General features: G+C 38.5%; 1 protein-coding gene across 1 annotated transcript in view; it reads left to right on the forward strand.

Moving 5' to 3' along the window:
* Positions 1 to 25,529, forward strand: part of LOC138737290 (docking protein 5-like) — a 180,698-nt gene that overhangs the window by 96,842 nt on the left and 58,327 nt on the right. Inside the window, exon 6 of the mRNA XM_069888042.1 lies at positions 7,393 to 7,528. Coding sequence (XP_069744143.1) covers positions 7,393 to 7,528 — 136 coding nt within the window. The remainder of the gene's footprint in view (positions 1 to 7,392; positions 7,529 to 25,529) is intronic.

Consider the following 25,529-nt stretch of genomic DNA (forward strand, 5'->3'; position numbering starts at 1 on the left):
GTTAACACGTGTTTAAATGAACTGTGTCCTGTCCAGGCAGTGAGTGAAAAATATGAACTAAGACGAAGATATGGCAGCTTGGAAAATGCTCCACTATACTTCAGTGGCGTTTAAAGTAGACTGTTTGTCTCCCTAACACTATTGTGCAAAGTTCCATAAACATTGTGATTTTGATTTATGTGAACATCATGACTGAGTTTTCCTCTGTAATGATGTGGCATTTCAGTCATTTTTTGATCTATTTCAAGATTTCACAGGCCCCCAATTTTACACCTGCAACATTAATACTAGGTCTGAAAGGAACACGAGGACATTCCAAATGTCTCTCTTCCAGACTTGGGAGACGGATATTGTTGCTTTTGAAAGGAATGTCACAATGATAGCAGTGGGTAGAAATGCTTGGACAAGCTGATGAAGAGTAGAGCTCACCATATGCATGTTTTTTTTTGTTCTTGTGCGACAGGAACACGAAAATTCTCCAGTTAAATCTTTTGCTTGAGTAAAAAGTTGGAGTGACTCCAAACAGCAACCAGCGAGACATGGTGGAGATCACCAGCAATCTCATGCTGGAAAGCTGAGAATGAGGTTGGCTTTGGCCTTTTAGAATAAAACAGCATGAGGTTGTACTGTATTTGAAGTCTCAAGAAGAAGAAAGAATGCAGTTCAAATAATATGGTTTTAGTGAAAATGGGTTTTTGTCATGCTGTTTATTTAATGAATAAGATGTGTCATTTTGTTTAATTGGCTGAAGTTGGCCAGAGATTTTTTTTTTGGATCGCACATTTGTTGATGTTGTTTGGAGGCATTTCATGCTTCTAATTCACGTTTGAAATCCAATCCCCCACCATCTTCACTCTGAAAGATGGCCTGCTCTCATCTAATCTTACCAACTGATTACAGAAAATATCCTCCTCACCCCTCAGCCTCCATCCTGCCTGAAGCAGAAATATTTCCAAACTCTTTGAGATAAGCACTGATTGCTATTTTAATATTTTCTTAGTTTCATAATAATTTGTTATCTTGACAAAGAAAATTTGTGAATTTCTAACACAATTATTGATATACTTAAGATAACTAGGATAAATTTTCTTTGGATAAAATTGCATTAATATGTGTGTTCCTTTATTTCAAGAAGAAGCTCATAAATTATCTTTCTAGGTTGAATACCAGATTCTGTTTTATGATTTCAACCATTCAAATTGGAAAATATTACAATAATAAAACTTAGATAAAGAAGCAAGTTTTTTTAGCACCCATAAAATTCAGAGGCTTTGATCCAGGTGTGATCCTGCTTGGGAGACTAATATACGTTACCAATGGCAATTGCAAGGATCTTCATGTCGATGTTCAGAGTGAGCTGTAAATATTTCTAAGAATTCTATACATTTTTTGGATCGGTAATCTGGTCTCTTATTCCAGAAGAAACAAAACTGAATCATAATGACTGCCAGAAGTAAACACATACATCATTCTTCTCAATTTGAAATCTGAGTCCACAGCTTCACAGATATGAAGTATGAATGTGGATTTTAGGTCTGGACATCACCCAAATTAGTGGACTGAGGCTTTTACTGGGCTGATGGGCATGTGTGTCCAGGTTGTCAAGATTCTTATGTATTGTACAGTAAAACCCTTGGTATTCTCCACCTATGGAGATTGGTAGATGCTGGATAAGTGAATTTGCCGGTTGCTTGAAATTGCCAACCAACTGCGAGGGGACACCAATTTTAAATTTTCTTATTTTTTAACCTATTTTTTTCCACATTTTTTCTGCCAGTTGCTTGACTTCTGAATGATAGGAATTTTACTGTACAAAGTGCCAAACTGAATGCAAAGTAGATAAGTTAATACACTCTGTAACAAAAACAAAATCTACGTAGACAGATTTGAATGCAATGAGCTCTGATAGCCTCCATAAATAGAATCACAAGCAAAGGCTAATTGGAAAAGAAAAATAAAATTATCAGGAAGGTGAGAGCTTGTCACATTTGCTGCTTACTATACAAGGAAAGGGGGGGGGGGGGGTTACAGTTATATTTTCCTTTTTGCATTTTTCCCCTTCAACAAAAAGTGGCTACAACATGCTCCACTGAGATGTCATGGCCTGTTGGAAAACCCTCCATCTTCTGTAGTGGCCCACCAGTTGTTAAAGCTTGTTAGGGAATGAGAAACTGTGGGCTAGCTTTGAGTAGTTATGGTGTCTGGTGTAGTTTGGTACAGGAATAATGTCTATTCATGAACTCAGAATTAAATGAACTCAACAAAAGAGATTGCAGATGCTGGAATATGGTGCAGAAAAAAAAACAATCTGCTGGAGGAACAGAATTGTTAATATCTCAATTTGGGGTTTCATTATGAAGCATTGACAGTTCCTTCCCCTGTTCCCCATAGTTGCTGTTTGACCTGCTGAGCTCCTGAAGAGAATTGTGTTTTATAACTCACCAGCTGTTCCTCTGTCAGGAAAAGGCATAAATTGCTGGGAGCTCATTAGTGAATAAAACTATAATTATCCCCTTCCATTACAATTGAAGGAGATTAAAAGGAAGACTTCACAACAAACTATGAATATTCAAATCAATGTCTTGCATACCTCTACCATTTAAGGAGGTTATCAGAATCTCACTTTAGTGTCATAAACATGTCACAAAATTTGTTGTTTGGTGGCAGCATCACTGTGTAAATATTTATATAAGCCACCTTACGAAATAAATTAAAATAGTGCAAGAAAAAGATGAAGTAAGGCAGTGTCTGTGGTTCATTGTTCATTCAAGAATCTGAAGGCAGAGGGGAAGAAGCAGTCCCTGTACCCTTTTCCTGATGGTAGCAGTGGTCATAGTCTGGTGGGGATCCTTGAGAAGAGAATAGAGGGTGCTTTCTTAAGACACAAGGAGATGTCCTCAATGGAATGAAGTCTGGTGCCCATGATGTCACAGACCAATTTAACAACCATCTGGAGTTTATTCTTGCCCTGAGCAATGGGACCTTCACACCAGACAGTGATGCAACCAGCCAGAATGCTCTCCATGGTACACCTGTAGAAGTTTTTGAGAATCTTTGATGAAATACCGAATCTTCTCAAATTCATCTCAAAGTAGAGCTGCTGGCGAGCCTTCTTCATGATTGCATCAACATGGAGGCTCCAGAACAGAACCTCAGAGATTTTGACACCCAGGAATTTGAAGTTCATGACCCTCTCCCCTCCTAGCCCCTCAATGAGACTGTTACATGTTCTCCTGATTTCCTCCTGAAGTCCACAATCATCTCCTTGGTTTTGCTAACGTTGAGTGCAAGGTTGTTGTTGCGACACAACTCAATGAGCTGATTTATGTCCCTCCTGTACACTTCCTCATTGCCGTCTGTGCTTCCGGCGACAACTGTGGTATCATTGGAAGATTTGTAGATAGCATTTGAACCACTGTCATGGGTGTAGAGTGAGTAGACAGTGGTTAGAATGAGGACTTCACAAAAACAACATGAAGATGCTCTTCGATGGCCTGTGCACCCTAACCCTCACCTTCAAACTCTGTCTTCAATCTCACAGGCTCTGATGTCAAATCCCTGCTTATGACTGATAGGTTTCTGCCTGAAAACCTGTTAAATTTGTTCATGCTAGACAACCTGACATCTTACTCCATAGGTTGATTTTTCTTTTCAAAAGAAAAATGCGTTTGAGGCTAAACCTGGTTCAGTATTTATAAATGGTGGACTTCCCATTGTCTGATTAACTTTCCTGGTGAGGACAATTTTGCTCCTTAACTATGTTGAAAATCTTGCTGAGTTCGAACGCCTTCACAATGACCCACATTTTTAATCCAAATGAAAATATTATTTAGTTTCAAAAATTGATGAAGTTCTTCTGAAGGCTAGGAAAAGTCTGATCCAATTGGAATCGTGCACTTGACTTTAACTGTCTGATACTAGAACGGTAAGTGGAACCAGACACTGATTTTATGCCTGGAAAATGTTCTGTCACTGCCGTTAAGGGTTGTTTTATAGCCAGCTATCTAAATGGGATTATGCTCTAATTTCACTGCCCCAACCACCTCCCCATAGCTGGAATCAACAGCTAATGTATAATGTAAGGAAAGGAACATAAAAAGAAAACAGAATTTTGAAGTATAGCTTCCCAATGTAGCAAAAATCTAAGTTTATAAGTCAGTCAAGCATATAATGAAGTCATTATCATTATATTTGTAGTGAAATTATAATAACCTCATTTTCACTGTTAGATACTGGTTAGATGTGAATGGTATTTGCTTATAACCAAACATTAATGTTTCCCAGTAGAATTAAGCATATTCTTGTCATTAAATCTCATCCATGCCTTTGCTAGTCTTTGGCAAACTCATTCATAAGGTCTGGGAATTAATGTATTTATTACAAAATGAATATATTTAGTACCAAGCTCTTGATTAACAGAGTTCTGGTGGACAGAATGGGCTGGACAATAATTTCATTTAAATTCATTTGATATGACATGACATGTCGAAGTGATGTTGAACCTTCAGCATAAGCCCCATAAATCCCAAATCCTTTTTTTAATTACAGCCGATTACCAGTACCTAGAAGACAAAAATAATTTAAGTAGCTTCTGTTGTCAGGATAATCCCATTGGATGGGAATTCAAAGGATAAAGTGACCTGTAGCACATAGATCATCAGACTGAAGTGGATGGGATTTGCAACTACTTAAAGTTTTGACATAAGATCTTCCAGGAGCAAACCAGCATAATTATAACATTGTCACGTGTCTTTAGATGAGCTACTTGGAGGAACCATGTGGAAACTGTATGAATCATTTAAGTCTCGATTTAATATATAACTGAACATCAAAGTGGAATAGAATGATGGAAATGTTACTATGGAACATTTTGATGTTCTATTTAATTTAGGTTAACCTGTTGCTATCTCTTGATGTTCTATGCACAGATGAAAAGGTAGTGTCATCTTTAGATGACGGCTTAACAGCAAAAGATAATTGAACTGGGGTGTGGAGACGTAATTTTTATAGGCAGTAATAAAAGATTTAATTATTTGCAGAATTTATACAGTGATAAATTTTGCTCTTGGAGTATTGCATAACCTTGAACACTAATGTAAATGACATTAGCAGGAAAGTTGCACCTTATGTTAGGCGAGCTCTCCACTGGCCACCGTGGCAGAGGTGCACCAAAGAAGAGGTACAAGGACTGCCTAAAGAAATCTCTTGGTGCCTGCCACATTGACCACTGCCAGTGGGCTGATATCGCCTCAAACCGTGCATCTTGGCGCCTCACAGTTTGGCGGGCAGCAACCTCCTTTGAAGAAGACCGCAGAGCCCACCTCACTGACAAAAGGCAAAGGAGGAAAAACCCAACACCCAACTCCAACCCACCAATTTTCCCCTGCAACCGCTGCAATCGTGTCTGCCTGTCCCGCATCGGACTTGTCAGCCACAAACGAGCCTGCAGCTGACGTGGACTTTTTACCCCCTCCATAAATCTTCGTCCGCGAAGCCAAGCCAAAGAAGAAAGAAAAGAAGACAGTCAGAATGTCAATCCACAGAAATTCTTCGTTGTCCTCAAAATGATTTGGAACAATCCATTAATTCTTTGCATTATTAATTAGAAATTAGAGGGCAATGAAAGCATAATCTTTTACTGCCTTAATAAATAAATCTGATAATAATGCTGTGCAGGTTAGCAGATTAGCTGGAAGAATATAATCCTTGGGTTAGCCTTGTTTTCTTTGACTTTGCAGCTAAGCATCTTGCATGAGTATAATTGTAACAAAAATAGTCAAATAAAACCAATGCATGTGTGTTTGTGCAAAAGTAAGGCTTGAATCATATAATTATTTATTTATTTTCATATGGGAATAAAGAAAATATATGAGGGTAACAATTTAGTCTATGAAAAAGACTTGCATGTTCGATTGATCAGTAGAGTTCAAAACCCATGGGGTACAAAGACAAGTTGGATCCAGATCTAGGTCAGTAAAAGAAAGCACGTGATAATGGTCAACAGGAGTTTTATTGTTTGGAAGGCTGAATGATATGTATTTCTGCAAAGCTCACCTCTTGCTATAAAGTGAAGATAAATTGAAGCGTATTCCCTTGCTCTGTTCTTTCCAAGTACATCTTCTCATACTTCAACAGAGGGAATTCCACTTGCTATTTTTGATGCCTATTGCAGTCAGTGTCCTCTTATTTTTAAAGTGAATATTTTAAAGATGCATTAAACTGATACTAATTAATTCAAACTAATAATATGTATCATATTATAAAAGACATTTTTAGATCAAGATGGACTTGAATGAATGTAACTATGCTGACCGTACCAGCTACAGTCAGTGTGAAGTCAAAGGCTAAATATGAAGTGAATTGGGCTCTTTAGTCCAACAACATACAAACTTGTTCCAAACCTCAATGGTAAAACCACATCTCACCTCCAAAGTGTTCCCAGGTACCGTGCTGCTGTGCGCAAGTCGGAACCATTGGGTGGAATGTTACTTGTTTTGAAAGATTTATGTTAAACTACTTTAAAGATGAATTATCACAAATGTTTGTACTGTCTGTAATTTTTCTCAGGCCTGCAACATTTGTTACCCTTTACTTTCTATGGTTGCTATGAGACCTGCTGAGTTTTTCCAGCACATTTGTCTATTGCATGCACTATGTTAAATAAAGGGGCAAGAGATTTCAATAGGAACTGAGGAAGAACCTTTTCACCCAGAAAGTTTTTGTAATGCCCTGTCTGAGGGGATAGCGAAGGCTTACAATCTCAGAACCGCAAGTTCGGACGTTTGCTGTATATGGTTGGCTGTGCAGAAAATGGTGCAGAATTAACATCCGTGGGCTTATGACTGAACACTTCTAAGTCAGAATCCAGCCTAAAAGCATTGTGAGGAGCACTTCAATTGCCAAAGCAACGATGGCTACTGAGCAAGTGCGAGTAAATGGGATTACTGCAAACAGGCATGTGATGATCAGCGTGGATATGGCACGTTTCTGTGTTGTATGATTCTGTGGCATTTCTCTTGTGAGAGAAAAAGGAATGAGTCATTATGAACTGGTCAAAGATGAGGCAAATATAACAAATTCCTGCAACTTTCTGATAGGAAAATGTCCTTTACTATATTAGTATATTTTCATTGAAAACGCCTTGATTTCTAAACTTGATCACTGACAGTGCAGTTATTTGTGAGTTGATTCCTGTAGAATTTCACTGCATACATTCTGGGCTCGATTCCTTTTATGCTTGCCATCTGCTGTATCCCTGTCATTTAATTCTTGTCTGTAGAACTAATCAAAAATATAATGAAAAGTTGTAACACTATTGATATGCGACATTTTCAATGTTATGTTAAAATTAGACTTTGCCATCTGTTCATCTTTTTTTTTGTATTTTGGCAGAATGTGTGACACAGGAGAAGGGCTATTTACTTTTCAAACAAGAGAAGGTGAGGCGATTTATCAGAAAGTTCACTCCGCTGCACTGGCCATAGCTGAGCAACACGAGCAAATGCTAAAGAGAGAGAAAACCTTACGGGTATGTGCGCTTCTGATGTCTATTCATTGGTTAGTAGGGATGTACAAGGGATATTTCAGATACTTCTTGTTTCCTTTATTATAATGCAGCTGATTAAGAAGCCAAAGCATGATTTTACAAGTTGTTTCTAAGAGCACTTTAATATATATCTTAGTGCTTCTCTTCAATGTATTTCTACCCTCTGTATATAAAAAAATATATATACAGTCTTATTTAAGTACTTTAATGGAGTTAATTAAGTCCAAAACTTTTCCAGGTAAATATTATCAAGCTTTGGAAATGACTGTAGAGCTCGTCGAAAGAACCAAAGACTTGTTGATCCAAACCAAGGCTTTTATTAGCAAAAGACTGGAGCTCTTCACAGGTGGCCGACCAGTCCGGAATGATCTGACCTGGCTAGGGACACAACCCCTTAAGGCCCAGACAATAGGTGTGGCTTAGCTCTCAGCCAATCGCTGTAAGCACAGTCTAGATACAGTAACTATATACACTATGTACATTGGTGATAGATCTGTACTATCACAATGACATTCAGGACAATTTTCTATTTGTTTAAGAATTTTAGTTGTGATTCAGGAGCAAATGTGGATCTAAGGATAGTAAAATCCCCGTTATGCAGAATTCAAGCAACCGGCAGCCTCAAGCAACTGGAAAAATAATGGCAGAATGGGGGGGGAGGGAGCACAAAAGTTTAAAATTGGCACCCCCTAGCTGTCAGTTGGCCAATCCATGCAATGTGCAATCTCAAGCAACTGACAAATTCACTTATCCAGAATCTAGCAATCCCCAAAGGTGCTAGATGTCACTGTAGATATGTTTTGGTTTCTATAGTGTTCATTTATTCTGATAATATGACTCGACCAATGTTATTTGTCTGAATTTTAGCGTTAGAATTGTGTTAGCTTCTTTTCTTGACCAATGTCCCAGAGGATTCAGAAGTGAATCTTCCAAGGTTCTTTGGAAATGTTTAACTTCAGTTTGTACAATGTTTTATCTTGTTCATCTTATGCAATGAAGAGCAAGTTTCATTTTTTATACTTTTACTGTATTGTAAATAACTGAAATCTTCCCTGTGCTTTTTTTGCCACCATATTGGTTGTTTTTACCAAATTTTCTTCACAAATAATCACAAAGATATTTACTTTATTCCCATGTTATAATGAAATCTCAAGCCTGTCTTAGTGTCCCACTATGCCTGGTGTTCTGCCCAACATTTTTCTTCCGAATGGCAGTGTGGATTATTTTTATTGTGCTTCTGGAGTGTCAGAATCCATTCTATGATTTGGGGAATAGTTCCAACCATTTGGAGGAGGAAGCTGAGGATGACTTAGAGGCTTGATAATTCTTTGTGACAGACAGCAGTGTATTTACCTTTCTTGAAGATGGTCATGAGCACATCTCTGAGACCATCCGGCACATCCTTCCTTTCCAGACATTGGCAACGAGGCTGGATTTCTGACAGAAGCCCCCATTGTCAAATCTAGAATTACAGTGGGCAGACTGTAAATGTTCCCAAGGGCATTTATTTTTGATTTGAGATATGACCTTGAGTAAGTCAAGAGTTGCAGCAAGGGTGACTTGCAAAAGCTGTTGGGAGCTGAAGTGAGTGGGGGTCTTCTATCAAGAAGGAGGATTTCAAAGCAATTTTCCTGAATATTTTTGATACTGCAATACCTTCTCAAGTTATGAGAAGGCCAAGTTATGGCCTTTGTTTACTTTAGTCGATAACAGAAACCAGAGTTGGAGCATAGCTTCTCCAGTTCCAATCCAACACTCATTCTGGACTCCGATGAGTGGTGAAACAGACAGCATTATAATCGTATCAGAATTTATTGTCACGTACGTCTCAAAATTCAGTATTTTATGGCAGCATCATGGAGCAAACATTCATATAAACCACCTTACAACAATCAATTTGTTAAAAAATAGTGTACGAAAAGTAAGGCAGTGTCTTTAGTTCATTGATTATTCAAGAATTTGATGACAGCAGGGAAGCAGCTGACCTTGTGACATAGAGTGCTCATCTGTCGGTTCCTGTACCTTTCTCCTGACGGTAGCAGAGTGAAGAGGGCATGGCCTGTGTGGTGAGAATCCTTGAGGATAGAGGCTGCTTTTTTAAGGCACCGCCTCTTGTAGATGTCCTCGATGGAGTGACGTCTGGTGCCTGTGAAGTCACAGGTCGAGTTAACAATCCTGTGGAGATTTTTCTTGTTCTGAGGGTTGGTGCCTCCATAACAGACAGTGATGCAACCAGCCAGAATACTCTCCATGGTACACTGTAGAAGTCTGAGAAAGTCTTTGGTGACACTGAATATACCATATGTTCTTGGAGAAGCACAATAATTGAATTTTGACATAATTTCATGTTAAGAAATGTTTATTATCAAAAACCAAAGACATTATTTTTAACTCCATGTGAAGTGTGCATTGAGATTTGAAATTTATACAACATGAATAAATTAAGTTAATAGGATAGGGAATGTGCCAGCAGAGATCGTCTTAGCATCTTTGGAATTAATTTTGATACATTTCCATTCAACATCATGCCATTGTTGTCAAGCAAAGTTTGACATTTATAAATGCTGTTCGGCTATCAGATTTGTTTCAGCAGAATGCATTAATTAGATACAAGATTTTCCTTGTATTTCATAAATACATAAACTTGTTTTACATATTCTGCAAATATATAGTTGCATATGAATAAAATATGCTAATTATTTTAACTTACACAAATTAAGTTAAAAACCCAAATGCACTGTCTATTTTATAATATGGCTTAAATTATCCTGCCTGACCTGCTGAGGGTTGGCACCATTTTCTGTTTTTATTCCAGGTTTTTTTTTTACAGCTGTGGCTTTGTAATTTTTATAAAACCAGATATTTTGGTTTTTAGTAGTATTGACCACAAAATAAGGAATGAACTTTGTCAATCCATTTCATTTTGTTACAGATCCATTTACTCATGTCGTTCACTTTCTGAATGAGTGGTCCATGAAATGTATAATCTTGCAATGTAAAGGGTGAAACTCCATGTACCATTTCTCAACATAATTCATCAATATGTCGATATATCACCCAATAGCCAGACTGACCTCCATACTGTCAACAACATGTCATGTACGAATTTACCAATAGTGCCTCTCATATTCACGTATTTTACAAGCAGCAGGATATGCCCTTGACAAAGTCACGTTGGCCATCTCTCAATCATCCCTGCCTATTCAAGAGATCGTTGATCCTCTCTCAAAATTTATTCCAGTATCTTTCCTCACGCAGATGCATTGCTCTCAGGTCATTTGTTTTCCTTGCAACCTGTTTTGAAAAGTGGGGAGGTGGGGGGGTGCTGGAGGGAGGCCATATTTGCTGTATTCCATTCATCGATTATAAATCAGATTTCTGAGTACATCAGATACAACCCTGAGATTCTTTTTTTTTTCTGTGGGCGGGAGAGAATTACCACTTTTTTGTAGTGCAAAAGAAACTACACAACGTTAGCAAATAAAGAACTTTAAACAAATAATGAATGTAAACAAACTGTGCAATATACAGAGAATTTTTTTAAAATATCAATAATGTGCTCAAGTAAGAGTCCTTAAATGAATCTCTGATTGACTTCATCATTGAGGAATCTGATGCTGGAGGGGTAGCAGCTGTTTTTGATCCTGATGTTGTGAGTCTTGTGGCACCTGCACCTCTTTCCTGATGGCAGCAGTGAGAACAGAGTGTGTGGTGGGCGATGATTGCTGCGGCTCTCCTTTGGCAGTGTTCCCTGTAGATGCTTTTGATAGTGTGGAGGCTTTTGCCTGTGACGTCTTTGGCTGTGTCCATTACCTTTTGGAGGGCTTTACGCCCAGGGGTATTGGTGTCCCTGTACCAATCAGATTGTTTGCTGCTCTCTGCACTGTCATTATTGAGTCAACCATGTGTATTAGAGCAAATAACAATAACAGCATCAGTAGAAGCATTAAGAGTCAGACTGCAGAAGGTCTCCCAAGGATGACCGTTTTGACTAAAATAGGTCGGGAAGTGAGTTCATTTGTTCTGAGGTAGAGGTAAGGAATAGATTATATCTGTGAGAACCTCCACCTGAGTTTGTGGCAATTCTGAATCTGAAGTTTATAAGTGGTCATATACTTGTATCATTTCTTTTGGCAAAGGGGTGCGCAGTGTCATTTACTTAAAAACGCGAGTAAGTCAATGATGTGATACATCTCTTATGCAGCGGTAAAAGAAGATGGTGTATAGCACAGCTATAACTGGGATAGCCAGTTGAAAACAGGGTTTGGTAGCAATAACATACATAGTTTAGGTGTTCAACTTGCTTAATAATTACCTTTGCAGTTATGTCCTTGTATGTGTAAGTACCATACACACAATGGATTACAGACATTGGTATTTTATGTTAGTTTGGAAGCAAAATATTGAAGCAACGCAAAGTACCAGTGTGGCAACTTTATTATTTTTCATCAGTCAGGTCTTGGAGATTAAAATTATGATCTCTGTTCGGCTAATCTAAAATTGCGACGTCTATTTTCCTAATCCCTGTGCACTTCCAGTGTCATTCAGAAAAATCAGCAGACCAAAATCTAGTTTCGCATAATCTTGCACTGAAATGTTGCTGTTGCCTGACTTCAAATTTATCTCTGAATGTAACTAATGGATCATTTGTGGATCTGGTCCCATAGTGAAAAGATTGAGTTGTTACCAATGATTCAAATGGTAAATATTACTGTCATGTTTACTTGTTGGGCATTATCCCTTGACAAAGAGCAGATTGTGTATTAATGTCAATTAACTCAATCAACATCTGTAAATGTTTCTAAGCAACCAAGAAATATTCATATTATGCATTGCAGATGTATGCATGTATCATGATTACTTGTTAATCTATTCAGAGTGCTTTTCTTTATCTGTCCCCTGACACTCCTCCACAGATGTAAAATCCAAAGCTATTTTAATTAAAAGAAGATATGCAATAAAGTGGAGGCACACTTTTTCTTGTTTAATTTATTTTCATTTAAGACAATCTCTAATGAATGTTTCTTGTGATTAATAATCACCTAAATTAGATCCAATTTGATTACTCTATTTGCCAGCTTCTGCTTTTGCATTTACCTGAGGTGAATCTGTCAATAAAAAGGCAAAAGTAATTTGAGACTGATTCTGACTATAGCAATTCCACACAATTGTCCTTGGATATACATTATGCTTTACTTTTTTTCTCTTTGGCTTGGCTTCGTGGACGAAGATTTATGGAGGGGTAATGTCCACGTCAGCTGCAGGCTCGTTTGTGGCTGACAAGTCCGATGCGGGACAGGCAGACACAGTTGCAGAGGTAGTGCCCAAGAGAGCTTTGGTCATCAAAATGTATGAGGGAAGTACATTTCCAATTTTCACTATCTAAAGTGGAATTATTTACTGGAAGAATAAATAGCTTACTTAAGATTCTTTCTTTTGCGTAAAAATCCTTTTTATTCTCAGTGATATTTTAATACTGATACAAGGGGAAGAAATTTGCACATCAATTCGTATATTAGTTTATTTCTCTTCTTGCACCTTGCTCTAGTTTAGCTCTGATTGCAACTAATGAATATTTTCTAAACTTCAACAAAATCTTTGCAATGAAGGGTGCATTCTGTTCAGAAACATGACGCTGAAGGATCTAGGATGTCAACAGGAAGATTTTGTTAATACTGATGAACTGTTAAAGAAGAGACAAAAAAAAAACAAATGGCTGGATGAAATCAGGGGCTCGGGCATAAATGATTGAGGAAAATGGAGCAAAATCAGGGTTCAACCCTGCCCATTTCCCAGATACCTAGAACAGGTTGCAGGTTTGGATTGCCAAGGACATTGTAAGCACAGCCAACTCTCTTCTTGTATGCCCCCAAATTAAGATGTTATGGAATTTTAAGGTATATTTTCTGTCAATATATTTGAGTTGATATTTTCAGTATGAAGGCAAGTACCTCCAACAGCTAAATGCAGAAAACCAGAACATTGGTTGGCAAGTGTAAAGGTTCGTTGGCCAGTAACTGCGGAAATTCTGACTAAATGAACAAGATCTAGCTTCACATCTTACTAGCATTATAAATAAAACACAGATAAAATTCCAAATGCTTCAGTAGCTATTGAACATTAGTCAGAATATTGGATTATTGAGTTTTTTTTTTACTTTTTGTAAGAGAAATGCCATCTTTAAATATCCTAAAACTTTTCTTAAAATTTAAAAATGATGTCCATTTTTTGACCTATCATTTTCTTTTTATAAATATAAAATGACGCACACTCTTTCAATTTCCAATTCATTCTATTAGGCACCATTAGAGAGGGTAAAATATGATCAAACACAAAACACATTTTGTTTCTATGAGGTATGTGCATGAACACCAATATTTGTAAATGACATGTTCATTTTTTTTAAAATTGCAATTAACAGATGAATGTCAAGATTTCTAGTGTTTTCATTTTCCAGAATGCCTCAGTGAAGTCTACAAACCCACTATTCTATCCAGTTTTTGTGGTTGATGATCAAGTTTTGTTCAGTAGAGCGACACCTAACAATGTGCACTTGTTCTTGCTGCAGGATTGCCATTTTTGTGTTGGTTTTCCAGACAAATATAGGGATCTTGATGGTTGACGATTTTAGAGTATGCTTTCAATAGTTCAGGATCTGGTAGAGTTTGATGAATAAATGAGAGAAGAAAGAAAGCAGAAAATAAGCCCTTGAAACTGTGAGAAATGCAAACAAGGCAAGAAACTGATGGGAAAAAAACATTGATTTATTTGAGATCAGTAATATTCAATTCTGCAAAGTTGGAGGCTGCAAAAGACAGTGCCAATGCCTTCAGCAATGTGAGCCTTTGCTTTCTTTTCAAAGTGCATCAGTTAATTGACATCAGTATGAATTACAAAAGCACATGAATTGATTATATGCAGCTTTGAAAGTCATTTTTTTTCTTGCACTCAAGCTATACTGCCTATTGTTTGGAATTTTTCAGCATTGACAGGTCATATTCTTTGTTGTAAAGGCAGAATTTAGCTGTTGTGAGCTTGATATTGGTCTTGTATCAAAATAATTCTGTCAGCCTGCTTCCCAATTTGAGGTTACCAGAAGGAAGCAGCTTTGAATATGTGATTACGGACACAATGATAATTACAAGATTTATAACAAACATGTACATCAAGCTGCAAGAGAAAGAGAACGATGAAATAAGCTGTAAACTGAAACAAAAGTGGGAACAAGATCTAAACATAAAGATAAAAAATGAGAAAAGCTATGATCCGGAATTATGAGAAATACAATAAACACGAGGTTATGCATGATACAATATAATTGGTTACACAGGCTATATATCATGCCCCAAAAGTTAAATTGATGGGACCCAACAGTATCAGATAGATGTTTTCGCTGTAAGAAGGAAACAGGAACAACAGTACATGCAATTTGGGCATGTGAGAAAGTGGAAACGTTTTGGGAAGATCTAAATCAGGTATTAAATAAAATCACAAAAAGCAACAGACCAAAAAATCCAGAGATCTTTCTTCTAAGAAGTAAAGAATTAGGCCTCAAATTGGATGAAGCACAGAAAAGATTTATCATGATAGCCTTAGCTGTAGCAAAAAAATGTATAATGTCAACCTGGAAATCAGAAGAGAGCCTTAGAGTACAGCAACGGTACATAGAAATGAATAAACGTATTCCTTTGGAAAAAATAACATATAATTTAAAAAATAAAGTCACAGTATTCGAACAAATTTGGGAACCGTACATGGAACACAACAGAGAGGGCCTACCGCAGACCTTCACCCCCTAAAATGACAGAATGAGAAGAAGACGACATGAACTGACCTAGTGTGTAAAAGTAGATGTCACAATTTTCTTGTTTATTTTCATTGTGTGATGACATTGTTTAATGGGTTTATTGCATATGTTGAACATTTTGTGGGTAGGGAGGGGCTGGGAAGGAGGGAGGGAAGGGAGGGGGGAAAAGGGGGAGAAAATGACACTGTATATTCAAGAGTATTTGTGTGTATTTTGGTTAATATGGTTCATAGTGTGAAAAAAAAATTCTGTCAAATTAGAGCACTTCTAGGATTCTAATAACAAACTATTTTGACAAGGTGCTGAGTCATTGGTGGGATGTTAGTGAAGGAAGATCATGCCTGCTGTCTTTTTGCTGAATTTTGTTCTTTAATTCAGTTTCAGAATATCAAGAGTGAAAATAACTTGTACTAAACATACTAGAGTGCAGGCGGGTTCTACCTCTCTGCTTGCAATTAAAAATAAATTAGAGCAACACACAAAAGTCTGAAGGAAAGCAGCAGGTCAGGCTGCTTGACATCAGGTTTGCAGATGACACCACAGTAGTTGACCTCATCAGCAAAAACAATGAGTCACACTACAGAGAAGAGGTGGAAACTCACATGAAATGGTGCGAGAGTAACACCCTGAGTCTCAAAATGGACAAAACGAAAAAGATAATTGTAGACTTCAGGAGGATCAGAGACGACAACTCTCCACTGCATATTCATGCTTGGTAATGGAGAGAGTTAGAAACACCAAGTTCCTCGAAGTCTACTTTAGAAGTGTCCTATCGTGGACACACAACATCTCCTCACCTGTCAGGAAGGCTCAACAATGTCTACAATTCTTGAGAAGACTGAATTGGGAAAGGCTACAGGATGCCATTATGTCAAAGTTCTACAGGAGCTCTATTGACTGTGTTATTGGCTGGCTGCATCACAGTGTGGTACAGCTGCTGTGGAGAAATGGATCGGAGGACGATTCACAGGACCATAAGCATGGCAGAGAAGATCACTGGAGTCTCCCTCCAGTGATCTACCAGAATCATTGTTTGAAGAGGGCATGCAAAATGATTAAGGATGTCTTTAATCTCACACACAACATCTTTCAGCTGTTCACATCTGGAAAGAGATACAGGAGTGTTAGGGTCAGGGTTAGTGACTTTGCAATTCTTTGGGTGATTGATAAAGGTGTTTGCTCTCTTCTCAAATGGATTAAATAAAATAAATATTCAGTAGGAAAGCATTCTTAGTACATTACAGTTCTCATTTGAGAAGAAAAAGCTGTCTTGGAGAGCAGAAAATATTATTAAACACTATCCTCCAGGATATTTTGGGCCATCCGCCTCAGAAATTGTCACTGTGATGTGAGGGCAGTTGATTTTGAATCATTGTCTGAAATTGACAATGTATCATGGTTTTGTTGTAAATAAATGAGAGGTGCATTGAACCAGGCTGCTGCGTTCTTTGTCACAATCATTGATAAGTCAATAGAATCTAAAGAGAAAAAATGTAAATGCAGTTGTTTGATATTAAGAGCAAAAAGAGAATGATCTGTAAATATTGAATTGGTTGGTCAAGCCGTAGGTTTGAAGAAAAGAATGGAATTTAATATTAGGCAGGGATTATTTGTCAAACTATCATGAAGCTGTAAAAGATAGTTGCTCTCAAACTGGCACTGACATGAATTAATGGGCAACAGTGAAAGTTACATTCCCTCATGTGATTTCTCTTCCACCAGCTGTTTCTTTCAGAAGTGTATTCGAATTCCGTGAGATTAAATGGAGTGTTTTGAATATGGACCAAATATTTTCTACATATCACAGATGAGCAGTGTTTATTAAAAAAAAAGGAAATTTAAAAAAGAGGAAGGGAAGAAGTGTTGAGTGGTTGCCATTTATCTAGACACTAAACTCCTTGTAAATTAAGTGGGAAGCCTGTCGTGAAACTTCTCACTTAAGGATCAGAAAGGATTGAGCAGTGCAAATGGCACAGCAATGCTCTGATAATTGTTTTAGCCACACCATGGTTGTATCAGATGTTAAAACTGCCAAATATCTTGAAAGATTATGCAACATTGTATAAAATATTCGACAAGTTATACTTTGGTTGCATGAAAAGGTCAATTAAACTTAAAGTAAAACACCTTAAACAATTTACTTGGACGTGCTACAATTTAGGGGGCTCATTCAGTGCTCACTCAGTCTCCCCCCCACAATGGATGAAAATGGGGATACAGTCTGATAGGCCGCAGAGTTGATCCAAAGCCTGCAGTCACCTGCCACTTTAGTTCTTGGCCATTTAGACCATGCCAGTTCAATTTCAGCTGAAGCAAACAGTAGCTCAAGTTCACGTTTGGGGCATAACAGTGTATTGACTTCGTGCTGAATGAAACAATATCAGATTACCCACCCCAACCCCACCACCATTCCAGCCTAGTATCTCACATTTTCAGCAATCAGTTTTTTTTTTCCCCTCTCTTCTAGCAGTTCAGATTCCCATCATCAGGATTGAAGGTTCTTGTTTAACCAGGCCATCAAAGGTTGTGGGAAGAAGGCTGGGCAGTGGGGCTGAGTCGAAAATGGATCAGCTCAGGACTAAGTGACGAGGAAGACTCGATGGGCTGAATAGCATATTTCTGCTTCCATTTCATATGGTCTTCTGGACTTATCTTCTATTTGGACCACAGATATTGATTATTAACCCAAGTTTCAACCTCAGCTAGCGCCACCAACACTTGTGAAATTCCATCTCTCCTGGTCTCTGCCCTAGCGCAGCTCTTCCCTTTCGGTCTCTGCACTTCACTTTCTTTGCCACAACATTGTTTCACTTCTAACTTCTCCCATTTCCAAGGGAAAATTCATGGACCTAAAGCATTGACTCTGTTTCCTTATCTCCAGAAGCTGCCTCATCTGTTGATCTTTCCAAACTTTTCTGCATCCTTTTACTTAAAACTATCAAAATCATTTGAAAAGATCAACTAAATCAAAGTGAAATCAACTGCCTGTTAGCTGTCAACCCTCATACCGAGATGAATGAAAACACTGAAGCTGCGCTGGATCCAAACTTGCACAGATTGAGGGGAGCAAATTTACGAAGGCGATGATGGTGAAAAGGTCTACATTCATGCTTTACATTATCCAAAGTGCAATTGAAATGTGAGGTCATATGAAAGTTCAGGAATGCTGTCTCACATTCTTTTTCAGGTAAAACATAAACTGCCAAATATTTCCAAGAAGAACAACTGGCCATTTTTTTGTTGTTGTTGTTGCGGAAACGTTAGACAAATGTATCAATATATAAATGTTGGATAATGTTTGTTAGCTGCTATTAAAGAACATCTTTAATATGGATTGCCAGTACCACAATCAACAGTTGTTGGTGCAATAAATATTGGAAAGTGTGCAATCATGCACTTCGGTAGAAAAAAAATAAAGGAGCAGGCTCTTTTTTTAAATGGGGAGAAAATTGAAAATACCCAGATGCAAGGGGCCCTGGGAGTCCACGTGTAGGAAAGCCTGAAGGGTAAACTTACAGGTTGAGTCAGTGGTGAAAAAGGTAAATGCAATGCAGGCATTCATTTCAAAAAGATAACAATATAAGAGCAAGGATGTGATGTTGAGGCTTTTTAAGGCACTGGTGAGTCATCACTTGGTGTATTGTGAGCAATTTTGAACTCCTCATTTAAGAATGTGCTGATGTTGGAGAGGGTTCAGAGGTGATTCACAAGGATAATTCTGGAAATGAAAGGGTTATCATATGAGGAGCGTTTGATGAATCTTGGCCTGTACTCATTGGAATTTAGGAGAATGTTGAAAGGCTTAGATCAAGTAGATGTAGAAAGATTATTTCAGACGGTGGCAAGAGTCTAAGTCAAGAGGGCACAACTTCAGGATTGAAAGGTGTCTACTTAGAATAGAGATGTGAAAGAATTTCTTCAGCCAGAGGGTGGTAAATTTGTGGAACTTGTTGCGACAGGCAGATGTGGAGGCCAGGCCATTGAGTATACTTAAGGCTTGATTAGCCAGAATACCAAATATTATGGGGAGAAGGCTGGGCAGTGGAGCTGAGTGTGAAAATGGATCAGCTTATGATTAAATGGCAGGGAAATTCTTCTCCAATGCCTTATGGTCTTATAACTGGAAATCATGTCAGAATATAGACGGAAATCAAGAATCTGGCGGAGTAGTGTTTTTGTTGAATTCAGGAAGGGGAGGCCAAAGGACCACACACCTCTCTGCATTGATGGGACAGAGATGGAGAGGGGTAATACCTTCAAGTTCATGGCAGTCCATATTTCCTATACTACGCTCCATAAACCCATACTCTGCTGAAGAAAAAATTAATGAGAAGCCACAATCCATTTCAGAAATGCTTGTAAACTCCTTACATAAAGAACAGAATATAGTAAAATTGTGTTAGTAGAAGACAAAGGAAGTAATCAAGAAATTTTAAGAAAATAAATTCATAGGGAGGTGTGAACAGATCACAGATGGTAAGAGGAAAAGATGGGTGACACTTCATTTGACATTTTACCAAATTTTATTTAAGCCAAAGAGCTCCCATAACTTTTCTTTTTGATTGTTACCATTGTTCCAATGTAAAAATGGTACAGCGCCCACCTCAGGAACCAACATGCTACCATAGAAACTATTTTAGTGTTAACATTTTTTCCTAATGTTAATATCTTTGTGAGCAATTTTTTTGTTTCTGTGTATCCTTATCTTTTTTTAATTTTTGTATTAACATGAAAGTTTCACATTCAAAAATACAGAGAGCATACGTTAAAAGTCAAAAAGATGCATTACACTTAAATCATATCATTTCATCTAAGACAGCCCACATTTTAATCAAACAGTTTATATTGTATTGATATTATATTATTTTATTATATAAAAGGAAAATCTAAACCCACTGCCAAGAAAGCAGCTGTTTGGTTAAAATAAAAAAAAAGAAAAGAAAGACAGAATCCTGATCAGAGTGATAAATCACCTCATTAGTCAACAGAAAAGTGCAGAGAACAAAACAAAGGACTCTACATCACCTTTGTTGACTTCACCAAAGCCTTTGACACTGTGAGCAGGAAAGGGCTTTGGCAAATACTAGAGCGCCTCGGATGCCCCCCCCCCCCACCCCCAAGTTCCTCAACATGGTTATCCAACTGCACTAAAACCAACAAGATCGGGTCAGATACAGCAATGAGCTCTCCGAACCCTTCTCCATTGACAACGGCGTGAAACAAGGCTGCGTCCTCGCACCAACCCTCTTTACTATCTTCTCCAGCATGATGCTGAAACAAGCCATGAAAGACCTCAACAATGAAGATGCTGTTTACATCCAGTACCGCACGGTGGCAGTCTCTTCAATCTGAGGCGCCTGCAAGCTCACACCAAGACACAAGAGCAACTTGTCTGTGAACTACTCTTTGCAGACGATGCCGCTTTAGTTGCCCATTCAGAGTCAGCTCTCCAGCACATGACGTCCTGTTTTGCGGAAACTGCCAAAATGTTTGGCCTGGAAGTCAGCCTGAAGAAAACTGAGGTCCTCCATCAGCCAGCTCCCCACCATGACTACCAGCCCCCCCACCTCCACATCTCCATCGGGCACACAGAACTCAAAACGGTCAACCAGTTTACCTACCTCGGTTGCACCATTTCATCTGGTGCAAGGATCAACAAAGAGATAGACAACAGACTCGCCAAGGCAAATAGCGCCTTTGGAAGACTACACAAAAGAGTCTGCAAAAACAATCACCTGAAGAAACACACAGAGATCAGCGTGTACAGAGCCATTGTCATACCCACGCTCCTGTTCGGTTCTGAATCATGGGTCCTCTACCGGCATCACCTACGGCTCCTAGAACGCTTCCATCAGCGCTGTCTCCGCTCCATCCTCAACATTCATTGGAATGACTTCATCACCAACATCGAAGTACTCGAGCTGGCAGAGGCCGACAGCATTGAATCCATGCTGCTGAAGACCCAACTGCGCTGGGTGGGTCACGTCTCCAGAATGGAGGACCATCGCCTTCCCAAGATCATGTTCTATGGCGAGCTCTCCACTGGCCACTGAGACAGAGGTGCACCAAAGAAGAGGTACAAGGACTGCTTAAAGAAATCTCTTGGTGCCTGCCACATTGACCACCGCCAGTGGGCTGATATCGCCTCCAACCGTGCATCTTGGCACCTCACAGTTCGGCGGGCAGCAACCTCCTTTGAAGAAGACCGCAGAGCCCACCTCACTGACAAAAGACAAAGGAGGAAAAACCCAACACCAAACCCCAACCAACCAATTTTCCCTTGAAACCGCTGCAACCGTGCCTGCCTGTCCCGCATCGAACTTGTCAGTCACCATCGAGCCTGCAGCAGACGTGGACATACCCCTCCATAAATCTTTGTCCGCGAAGCCAAGCCAAAGAAGAAGTCAACAGTTCTACCTTCATAACAAATCAAAGATTATATAAAGGATCCCCACGGTGTTTGAAAGTTTAAACTCAAATCAGAAATTGAGCATCTAATCTTCTCTAAGTTTAAACATGACATGATGCCACATGACCATTGAGCCATTGATGAGGTGGGGTAGCATCCCTCCATCCGAGCGACATTGCCCGCCTAGTCATAAGAGAAATAAAAGCTAATACGTGTAGCTCAAACATCATTATAGTGATGTCACTCTCTCCAACTACACCAAATAAAGCAGATAAGGGATTAGTTTTAAAGTTAACTTTACAAAGTGAAGTTTGAAATACTTCGATCCAATATTGCTCAAGTCTCCAGCATGTCCAAAACATATGAATTAATGAGCATCTCCATTGATTCAATTATCACAACGAGGAGATACGTCCACGTAAAATGAGATAGTTTGACTATATTCTTTTGAAACCTGATGGTCAATTTTACGATAGTAAACAATGTTTACTTAATCAGATTTAAGCATATTCCTTGTATCTTAAAAATAACTTTATGGAGTGCTTCTCATTGCTTGATCATTGGAATTACTTGAGGTGATGTATATTGGGTTTGTTTTTAAAGAAGGAGCTCAGCCTGGTAGAGAGTTGAGGCCTGAGTAGATCAGGCAGATCATATTGAATGGTGGGGTATGCATGACAACCAGGTCTTCTCCTCCTGGTTTGGTCTTGCAAATCCATTTTTTTTTTCAATTTGCAGTACTATTTTTACCATATATTTTGCCAAATAGGACCACCAGATCTGCATGCATACAGGATCTTTTGTGCAGATACTCTAATTAAAAGTCTTCAATAATTTTATGACAAGTGCATCACCAGTGACCCGGGTTCCAATTCAGTCTTGTCTGTGAATTTATATGTACCCATGTCTGCATAGGTTTCCTCTGGAAGCTCCAGTTTCCTACCACCCTTCATGCAGGGGTTTAAGATTAATTGAGGTATTTTGGTGACATGGGCCTATTTAAATTTTGCTTCCAGCTAAGCTCTTCAACACAGCACTCGCCATAGCTTAAACACCATATGCATGGGTCAGCTCTACATGTTGCCTTGTTTATTTTTTAGTTTTAAAGGGACTTTATTCTGTCCTATCTTAATAAGAATCAGGAATTGCCCATTATCATTTGCAGTCTCTATGCATTCATCAAAACTGACCTACTCAGTCCCATTCTCCTGCACTAGTCAATATGTCTTGATACCCTTCACATCTAGCATTCACTGTCCTGAATAAAATCAATGAGCGAGCTTCCACAGCCCTCTAGGATACAGAGTTTCAATGATTCACCACCCTCTGAGTGAAGAATATTCTCATCAATTTGGGTTTAGTCTGACACTGAGGCCTCTGCTTATTGACTCCTCCATGAAAGCGAACATCCTTCCTGCATTCAACCTGCCAACTTGTACAAGAGTTTTCGGAGATTCAAGGAGATCTCCTCTCATTCAGCGAATCTCTAAAGAATACTTTAGGCTGTTCAATCTGTCTGCATGCAGCATTCTGCCTTGGTCATATAACCATAGCATCGAGCAATACATCATCTTGAAATTAGGTGTACGGCATTCAAAGTGGAGCAGCGTCAGAGTTTAGGCCATTTTTTTTTGATGTTGGCTTGAAGTAAAATTAAAATTTGTTCAGAATCAGGAATATTAATGTTCATCTGATTGAATGTGACGTGACAGTATGACCATCACTGAAACTTTGTCTAGGCATGTCTTTAAAGACCTGGTTATATGATGCATTTCTCCAGAAGGACCTCACTGAGCATCTTTGCACATGGAGATTAGAGATGATTTCATTTTGTGTTTTTCATCAAAGAAAACATGAATAAAATTTGTCGCAAGTAACACGGTTAGGGTTAGAGCTTTGACTTGTGGGCTGATGCTCATTTGTGCTCAGAGTGATGAAGCTGAAGATTTTTATTTTCATTTAAATGATTGAACTGAGTGTTCACCAAAAAGATGGCAGGTATCACTGATGAAATTCAGTCATTACAATGTCTGTTTTAAAAAAAATAAGTCTTTGTAAAAAATGTTTCATATTTATGGAGTGGTTCTTGCAGGTTCCAGTGGCTTGATTTCTTCCATAAGAACTGAAACACAAAACGTGAACTTTTATCATTTCTGTGTTTTGGTTGAACTCCGCTCATCCTACCAAAAAGGTTAGTCAGTATGTCCACAATTTTATGCCCATTGTTCTCATCAGTGTAACTGCAGCTTTATGAACATCACAGGATGAAGAACCAAGACTTGTCGACTAAAAGGGTATTCAACCAAACATACAGGTTTACAAATGTCACAAATTTTGATGGACATAATGAGGATTTAACTACGCCTATATTCATGGACTTTCTTTCAGTCTTCTTCCATTCATCAACAACACACTCGTGTTAACATTGACCAAAGTCACCCAAAGGTTTTGATTATACTGGACAATGAAGAATTTGATGCCTGAACACTTTGGGTGGGTTTCATGGATTTTGGCCTGTTGATCATGAAAATCACCTTAAAACTTTCCCAACATGCACGGATTTTTTAGATATAACCCAAACTGTTGAAAGAACTCAATGGTCAAGTGGCATTGATGGTGGGGGGGGGGGGGGGGGGGGAGGGGGCATGGTTTCTGTTTCAGGTCAAGACCCTGCAACAGGATACTCGATTCAGGCCCTTGACCTGAAATGTTTTCCAAATAATGCCTTAACTTGGGATAACTTGGTCTACCTTTGTGAGAATTCCTGGCAGCCTATAAATGCTTTCAGAGATTTAACCTTTTAGATAGGAAAAATGTAATTCAATGTATACATTGCAAACTCTCACAAAAGCTTCATGACAATGATTCTTTAATGAAGTTGTCTGGAAGAAAAACATTGACTTAGACCCTTGGTATAAGCTCCTGATCTTCTTCCAAATGATTCCATGAGCTATTTTATATCCGCTTAAATGCAGATGGGGTCCAGTCTTAATGTCTCCACTGATATTTGACAGTTCATTTCAGAAAATAAAATCTGAGCTAACCAGATGGCTTAATGCAGTGACAGCCCTCACAGAGCTTGATGAGGTTCCTGTGGCAGGTCCACATTCAGAACAGAAGCTTTAAAGTAAAAGGATTTATGTGGATATATGCCTGAGGTTTCTGCATTTAGATTCGTGAAACCTTTGCAGGCATATAGTTCAAAAATCAGTAAAAGTGAGGCCTTTCAGTAATTTAGTGAAATATTCCAAAGAGGCTATTTTATTCTTTATTGAACTGGAGTATTCATCCTGTGATGTAGTATATGTGATAGTACAGATTCTATCACCAATGTGTCTATGTACAGATTGTAGTGTAGGATGACTGTGATTGGCTGAGGGTATAAGCCACACCTCCTGACAGATCTTAAAGGATTGCTCCTAGCCAGACCAGGTCATTCTGGACTGGCCGACCTACATGTGATATGCTCCAGTCTTTTAGTTAATAAAAGCCTTGGTTTGGATCAACAAGTCTTTGGTTCTTTCGACGTGCTCTACAGTATCTTGATAAGTCAATGAATTCAGTTGAACACTGGAGCAAAGACTAAACATATTCCTCCTAAACTCATTTGGGACCAGCAGTGATTAATTGCAATCCACTGTAAACAACTTCACATAAATGGATACTAAATATATGCAATGTCCAGATGTTGTCTTTTTTTAGACCATCATTGCATCTGCAATTTGTAGAAGTGAATGAACAGTGACAGAGGTACCAATGTGGACTTT

This window comes from Narcine bancroftii, chromosome 6, assembly GCF_036971445.1.
Source record: "Narcine bancroftii isolate sNarBan1 chromosome 6, sNarBan1.hap1, whole genome shotgun sequence".
NCBI lineage: Eukaryota > Metazoa > Chordata > Chondrichthyes > Torpediniformes > Narcinidae > Narcine > Narcine bancroftii.